General features: G+C 44.2%; 1 protein-coding gene across 2 annotated transcripts in view; it reads right to left on the reverse strand.

Annotated features, from left to right (window-relative positions):
* Positions 1 to 8,451, reverse strand: part of ZFHX3 (zinc finger homeobox 3) — a 232,001-nt gene that overhangs the window by 23,396 nt on the left and 200,154 nt on the right. For both annotated transcript variants that reach the window (XM_032854052.1, XM_032854051.1), the window contains 2 exons: positions 3,718 to 3,851; positions 3,368 to 3,568 (listed from right to left, as the gene is read on the reverse strand). In XM_032854052.1, the coding sequence (XP_032709943.1) occupies positions 3,368 to 3,568; positions 3,718 to 3,851 (335 nt within the window). The remainder of the gene's footprint in view (positions 1 to 3,367; positions 3,569 to 3,717; positions 3,852 to 8,451) is intronic.

An 8,451-nucleotide genomic window follows, 5' to 3' on the forward strand; every position in this document is an offset into this window, starting at 1 on the left:
CCCTTCAACAGACAAATGGATAAAGATGTGGTTCATATATACAAGGGAATATTACCCAGCCATCAGAAAGGACAAATACCCAACATTTGCTTCAATATGGATGGAAATGGAGGAGATTATGCTGAGTGAAATAAGTAAGCAGAGAAAGACAATTATCATATGGTTTCACTTATTTGTGGAACATAAGGAATAGCAGGGAGGACATTAGGAGAAGGAAGGGAAAAATGAAGGGGGAAAAATCATGAGTGGGAGACAAACCATGAAAGACTAGGGACTCTGGGAAACACACTGGGGTTTTAGAGGTGAGAGTGGTGGGGGTTTGTGTTACCCTGGTGATGGGTATTAAGGAGGGCATGTATTGCATGGAGCACTGGGTGTTACAAGCAAACAATGAATCATGGAACGCTGCATCAAAAACTAATGATGTACTGTATGGTGACTAACATAATAAAATTTTTTTTTTAATCTTTAAAAATAAAAAGTGGGCAGAAGGCCTAAACAGACATTTCTCCAAAGACATACAGATGGCCAACAGACATATGAAAAGATGCTCAACATCACTCATCATCAGGAAAACGTGAATCAGAACCACAATGAGATACCACCTCACACTTGTCAGTCACCAAAAACACAAGAAAAAGCAAGGGTTTGTGAGGATGTGAAGAAAAGGAACCCTTGTGCACTGTTGGTGGGAATGCAAACTGGTGCAGCCAAAGTGGAAAACAGTACGGAGGTTCCTCAAAAATACAACTACCCTACGATCCAGCAATCCCACTACTAGGTGTTTGCCCAAAGAGTACAAAAACGCCAATTTGAAAGTCTACATATACGCACCCCTCTGTTTACTGCAGCATTATTCAGAATAGTCAGACTATGGAAGCAGCCCAAGCATCCATCAATAGACGAATGGATAAAGATGATGTGGTAGGGCATAGATACACAACGGAGTGTTATTCAGCCAAAAAAAAAAAGAAAAAAAAAAAGGATGAAATCTTGCCACTTGCAGCAACATGGATGGATCTGGACAGTGTAATGCTTAAGTGAAATAAGTCAGAGAAAGACAAATACCATATGATTTCACACATATGTGGAATTTAAGAAACAGAACAGATGAACAAAGGCGGGAAAAAGAGAGGGATGCAAACCAAGAAAAAGACCCTTAACTACAGAGACCAAAATAATGGTTACCAGAGGGGAGGTGGTGGAGGGATGGAGGAAATAGGTGGAGGGGACCAGGAATACACTTCTCATGATGAGCACCAAGTAACTTATAGAATTGTTGGACTGCTATATTGTACACCTGAAACTGATATAACACTGTTAACTCTACCGGAATTAAAATTAAAAACTTTTCAAAAAAAGATTTCCATTTCTGTAGACAACATCTCCATTATCTGCTCTGGGTATATCAGGGGCACAGGATTTTCAGTACAAGATGCCAAGTGCAACCCCTTTAGGGATCTCATTCCCCCTGCCTAATTATGTTGTCAGGAAGAGGGTTTATTACCCTGGTTTCATTTATGAATTTTCCAGTCTTCTTATGCTCCCTGGCACTGTACACAGTTTTGTATGCGCAGAATCCTCAGTGGTAATCTTAACAGTGGGTGTCCTACTGTGCATAGAATAACCCAGTAAGGCTATGGAATCACTTTCATCTGAGTCTGCAAAAAGGTTAAGAATCGCTGCTTGAAAAGATGCTAGTGAGTGACATCCAGAAATATCTTAGGGATTGGTTCCCCAGAAGCATAGTAGTACCATCTTGTCCTTTAAGATTCTGTTGGTAAATGAAGATTCATAATGACCACCTGATTCACTACGTGAAATGTACCTTACTTTTGCTGCTCTAAAAACATGACAAACAATGGATATTTGAAATATAATTTATATTCGAGTCCCTAGTGATATATAAATGAAACCTACTGTTTAATGTAAACTGGTCATACAGATTACTATAGCTCACATTTCGTAAACCAGATTTGTCTTATTAAACAGGAGAAATAACCAGCTGAACAAAAGAAAATGTCTTAAAAATGTTTCCCACATCTCCTTCTGTTCCTTCAGGCTCCTATGGTTCCAGGCCATCAGTGGGAAGGGTGATGAGGCCTGAGAAATTCCCCTTGTTATTTCCAAGGTTGGTAAGAATGCCAATATCTGTAACACAGAAACCCACCCATTCCAAGAAGATGGGTCTTTTCACGATGTTCACCAGTTTATCTGAAAGTACCCATGGAAAGTGAATTTATACTTGAAAGATCTCTGAAATGAAACTTATGCTAGGTCACCTTCAGGTTCCCTATTGCCTGCTAAAGTTCTCTTGATGCATTACCAATTATACGTTCCTCACGACTAAACATCACTTAGAACGTTATGCATCCACCTTGCATAACCAAATGGGATAGGAAATGCCGAGAGGTTATATGCCTGTGACCTGCACATTATAACGTCAAATTCTCTAGGAAGAATACCTCTCTGGGACTCTTCAGACAGAAAGGCAATCAAATTAACTTCTTATTCCTCCACTACTGAAATATGTTAGAGGTGAGAATAATTCTCTTTGGTTTTTCCTCTAGTGATCGGGAAAGGGCTCGCACAGCAGTCCCACCACAGAGAGAAAAGCAGGATATTAGTATGATCTGTAGTATTTTGAAAAATTTTCACATTACAATTGGATTTAAATCTTTACACTAAACTTTTGGGCCATGTTACAGTAGGTCACTCAGAGCCAGGCTTTTAACCCTGTAGGTGCAGCAACACCACGTTCAAAATGCAAAGCTCTCGTCCATGAATCAACACGTGGCCATCTTCCTGTTCTGAGCATCAAAGCAGCCACTTGAGAAACTCCCACATCACAGGGTCACATTTGTAGCGTTGGAAAATACGGGCTCAAGTTCCAACTCCGCCACTTACAAGTGGCATCAAGTCGGCTAACTTTTCTGAGTTTCCTGTGCTGTTAACGTAAACACGTCAGACTCTTATTCTTTGGAACAAGGCTGCTGTGAGGGTGAAATGAGCCAAAGAGCAATCTAGAACATGACCGACTTACTAAAGGTTTGGAGAGTCATAAGAACAATTTCTTCATGGGAACGGTTAATTCACCTAGACCTCTGCACCAGCCCGGGAGGGGCGCTGACAAGGGAAGGCGGAGAACACAAACACCTTCAGTGCTCTGGGCCACAGTCACCCCGTGGTCACACCGAGCCGCAGGCAGGGACAGGAGAACCAAGGTCGCAGAATTAGGATCATTTTTGACATTTCCAACTCTACGCTGGCTTTCTCATCCAACAACACGGAATCTTGTCCAAGTTCCTACATCACCTTTGCCCTCTGGGGAAAGTGACGCCCCAGGTCTCGCTGCCTTCTGCCTTACCGTCATAATGAGCTTCTCCACGCAGTCAGGCGCCACGCTGTGGAGGTGGGTGAGGTGCAGCTGGAGGTGGATCTTGTTGTTGAGCATGTCCTGGCACAGGGGGCAGCGCAGCATGGGCTGCACGGAGTGCTGCGTCATGGCGTGCACCCGGAGCCGGTTGACGTCGGCGTTGCTGTACTTGCAGTAGGGGCACTGGTACATCTGTGGGGGAACACGCCCACCCCTCTGGCTGAATATCCGGTTCCCAGCAGTGCCTGGGTCTGCCCCAAGCCCGCCCACCCGAGAGTGTGCTCCCCCGCTGGTGTCTACAACGCACCCCCCACCCCCCGCAGAGCCCCTTCCGGTCTCACCTGCTCTGGTTTGGTCTCCTCTGATGTTTTAGGTCGCTTTGAAGAGAGAGGAGATTCCGAGCTACCTGTGAAGGAGATGCGTTTGGAGGTTGCAGGAGAATCCGTCAGCTCCTTCTCTGCTTGGCTGGACGACGCTGGAAGAAAAAGCAGAAGACACGATATAGCAGCCAGACCAGGCCAGCTCCCAGAGGGTTGGTGCTGGGTGAAAATCAACATTCATTTATAGCACAGGATTTTCTCGAAACACCAAAATTCAAGTAGGATGAGCATCCGGATTGACTTATCAAGCACGCTGGAAAAGAAGCAAGTGTTCCTTTTTCCCCCATGAATTTCTGTCACTACTTTAACAACTGAACACTAAGGAAAAAAGATAAAGAAGTGGACTGAAATGCTTGGAAGTGGATTAAGCTAAATTCAGAGTACTGACTTCCCCCAATCAGGACACACTCAGCTGGCCGATGGGGGCCTAAGTGGGTGGGAGAGTCTGACCAGTTGCTTTGCCAACTACCACACAACTCCAGAACCGACACATTCTGCTTCCACAGATGTAATCAACTCTGTGCTCCCAACCTGACTGTCCCAGGGCTTGGAATCACAGCACAGCATGTCACAGGAGACAAAATAAGTGTGACCTGAGAAAGGTTCACGTGGATCTGCATACAAATCCTTGGGGAAAAAGTCAAGTTTGGGTTTAGCAACCTGCTTTCGGGGAAAAAGTAATTGAAGAGTGGAGTTAGGGCATGAATCCAACTTAAAATCTAGCCAATGCTCCAGGCATAAGCATTTATTCAGAGTGGGCGGTAAGGAGGAAAGTCCCTTATCTGCTTGCCCAAACCACACCCCATTCTACCAAAAAAACCTCAACAAAAACAAAAACAAAAAAAACCCAACCAACCAACAAACAAAAAAGAAACGTAATGAGGAGAGTCACATGAGACTTAAGTAGTGAAGAGTGTGGGTAGAAGGAGTCCTCTGAAGCATGGAAAAGGATCTGGAAGATTTTGTCAAGAAAACCACTGGGTTAAGGGTTTAATGGCGGGTGGTGGCGGTGGCGGGGGGGGGGGGGGCGCGGGGATCTCTCCATTGTAAACACAAATCCCAACATGGTTGGATTTGGTCATTCCAAAACCTGGTCAGTATTCAAAGGTTGGTTCTCTCGCGTGTTTTGGACACACAACTTCATTTTTCATAATTTTGCTAAAAATGATTACTAAAATCCGGAAGATGGTAGTGAGAAATCCATGCCTATCCCCTCGATGAAAAATAATTTGACAAGGTACTGAGGTCACTGGTTTAGAAAGCTTTAGAAAGCCTAATTTTTGCTCTTTCATAAAACTGCTGCCTGTCTTACCTGGTCTAGTTACCTAGACTGTGTTTCCACTTTACGCTCAGCTTTGAAATCTGTTCTGACATGGATACCACGATGCTGTCATTATAGATGTGTGCTTTAATAAACAATTTTAGAAAATCAATTTTATTCGTTAAAATCATAAGGCCACAAATAATTTTGAAAAAAAAATTGCTAAATGCAGGAAATATTCCAGGAAGTTGATGCTCTTCCCAGAATGCACATATTGTGACCTTTACACCCCAGTATCTTGGTAACCTGGTCTACATAAGTTTGAAGGGCATCTATTATTTAAAAAGTACAAGGACAAGCATTTTATACACAGACCCCTCCTCCTCCCAACACACACATTCATAACAGTACTTTAATCTGTCTCGAATCGACTTCAAACCCATTTTGCTCTTAATGGGAGTTATTCATTTTCACTTGAAAGGTAATACATGACGGCTGGATATTTAATGTGATGGACTCGCCGCCGATTAACTTGGTGCTGTAGCGTTCCAGACCGGTTCCCCCATGGCCCACTTCCCATCTCCCGGCCCCTCAAGGAACCCCGTGTCACAGGTTTCCGACCGCCCAGTGTGACGGGCTCCTACCTGAACACTCCCCCAACAGGAGTCCTCAACTAATGGCTCAGGGTCTCAAGTGCCTCCCGACTCTTTATTCTCCATCATTTTCCATTTCTGCTTCCTGGTTACCCTCTCTGTATTAACAGTTCACATGCATTCTGCAGATGGGGTGAGTGGAGGCACGACGTGATACTTACAGATGCTTACTTGGTATGGCCATCCCTTCCCCATTCCCACCTCCGACCTGCCGGCGCTGGTTGGGTTCTGTGCTTAGTTAGGAAAGAGCCACTATCTGCTCCTCCTTCCGCTAGAGGCAAACCAAGACGCAGATGCCACTGCAAACACCCATTCCCCGTCTTTTTGTTAGTCCGCCTGACCTGAAAACAACACTCTTTTCCACGACCACGCACTCTCTTGGAAACGCTCTCAGTCTGCCACTAACCCCCCTTGTAGAAAGGTTGTCAGTTGAGCCACTGAACAGCCGCGTGAGGGGATGAGCACACAGGGCAAGACCACCCGACTCGTCTCTCTCACTGGGAACCGAGAGGCAAACACAAAGTAGCCCATGAGGCGTTAGCGTCGTCTGACTAGAGTCCTCCCTCTCCCTTCAGGGCGGAACACATGGTGAATTGTAACGAGGTTGCAGAGGTGACAATTCTGGTTTCAGAAGCCACTATTCTCTCCCTTTGCATGGAGCAGGGAACTTTTATTACTACCCACCCCCCCCCCAAACAAACTGCTCTGGAATTCTAAAGCTTCCTTTGTGAGCTCAAGCTAAGGAGTCCTATAAAGTGTTTTGTTTTGTTTTTTAAATAAAATCAGCATGTTCTCCCTTGTTCCTCTTTCTCCCCAGTAACACAGCAGCCCTGCTCTAATATGAAATAGTGCACCCGCTGTTGTAAAAAAAACTTCGGGAGCTCATCTCCCTTTTATCCCGGACAGCCTGCATGTTTATTAGACCTGATCTGGTTAGAAGTGGACATTAGCCACCTGCAGCTCACGAGCTCGTTCCCTGAAGATAAAGCTGTGCCATTCTCGTAACAGACTCTATTAACACCAAGTTACAATCCCATTGTGTTTCCCAGGGTGATGTGGGGACGGCTCCTGAGAGTGAGGTTCAGTAGGCCGACAGCCCCCTCCTAGCTTGACCCCAGTCATTACAATGTCAATCTCTATCAAGACATGGCAACGAGGTCTTTATATAATTTCTGTGGACATGCAAACAGTTTTGCAAGTTCTCTGTCAGCATGCTGGAAGAGGGCTGACTACAGGCCACAGAGAGTCTGAGGTTTCCCCAAGCTGCTTCTCTCTGAACGACGTCAAAAGGGCCAGAGTCTCAAAATCAATTTCTATTTCAGTTCTGTCCCAGCACACATTGGAGGCCTAAGTAAATGAGGCTGTACGAATACAAAGAGAAAGTACCTTGGGTTTCTGCTTTGAAGACTTTTCTAAACTTTAAGGAGAGATGTCACAGTCTAGGAAACATTATTTAAAAAATCAATTACTGGTCACTTTAAGGCCACTATGACATCACAGTAATTAATTGGAAATACATGCACTTCAGAGACGAGCCTTAGTTTAAACAGTGCCTGGAAACTTTGGTTTATGCCGGCAACAAAAAGCCAAACAACTTGAAGGGTTACTACCTGTAGTGGGTTTTATACTAATGACAAAATGAACTGGAAACAATCTAGGTCTCTTCCAACAGGGGATGGTCAAGTAAGGAATGGTATTAAAGGACATTACAAATGAAAGCTGTGAATCAATGTAGAAAGTTCTTGAGAATGCTAAGAAGAAAAATATGTACTACACCATGATACTACTACGGACAAAAATAGATACTAGAAAAGAAGACTAGGGCGCCTGGGTGGTTCACTCAGTTGAGCCTTTGGCTCAGGTCATGGTCCCAGGGCCCTCGGATCAAGTCCTGCATCAGGCTCCCTGCTCAGTGGGAAACCTGCTTCTCCCTCTTTGCCTCTCTCTGTGTCTCTCATGAATAAATAAATAAAAATCTTTTAAAAAAAGAAAACTAGAAGAAAATGTTATATTTTGGTAATGGAATCATGGACCACTTTCCCATTTTCTAAGATTATCAAGTAGTTGTATTATTTTTAATGTTACAATTTAAATAGCTCAGCATTTAAATTCAACTGTCCATGAAAATGTTGATATTTGGATCCATACTGTGCAAAACATCAGGTGTTTTTTGGTTTTTTGTCTTTTTTTTTTTTTTTTTTACTTTGCTGGTTAAAGCAATTTTCTCTTTTTGGCAGCTATGTCATATAAAAATATGTGTTAAATCTCAGTGAATCTTCTACAGGCAACATGCTGGGCTCCTGGCACTTGGAAGGGGATAGAAATGTGGCAAGCACCCACGTGAGTGCATGCGCTACAGATTACATACTCTCTCGAGCTAGGCAGATGGAATAGTGACAATGGGATGGTGGGTCCCAAGCCCTACCAGAGACTGACAGGATGTAAGCTGTGCATTCCTTGCCACACAGACTTTCTAAGGAGTGAAAAAGCACTTGCTCGTCAGGAGTTAAGGTTGTCCTACCCAACCTGTCCCTGTCCTTCTTATAGGGTATGAAAAATTCCAAGTTGCCTTTCTGGGCCAATAGCCATGCCACCGTTTCCTCCCTTAAACTGTGATGGGTTGGTCACCACAACCAAAAAAGACAAATACTAAGAAAGGCAGACCTGATTCATGACTCTCTGTCTTATTCTCTACCCAGAAGGCAAAATAATTTTATCCCAAAAGGAAACATAGCAGTCAACACATGGCTTCCATGGGCGGGGGGGGGGGGGGGGGGGGGA

The sequence above is a fragment of the Lontra canadensis genome, unplaced genomic scaffold (assembly GCF_010015895.1).
Source record: "Lontra canadensis isolate GAN:19392208 unplaced genomic scaffold, GSC_riverotter_1.0 scaffold8, whole genome shotgun sequence".
Lineage (NCBI taxonomy): Eukaryota > Metazoa > Chordata > Mammalia > Carnivora > Mustelidae > Lontra > Lontra canadensis.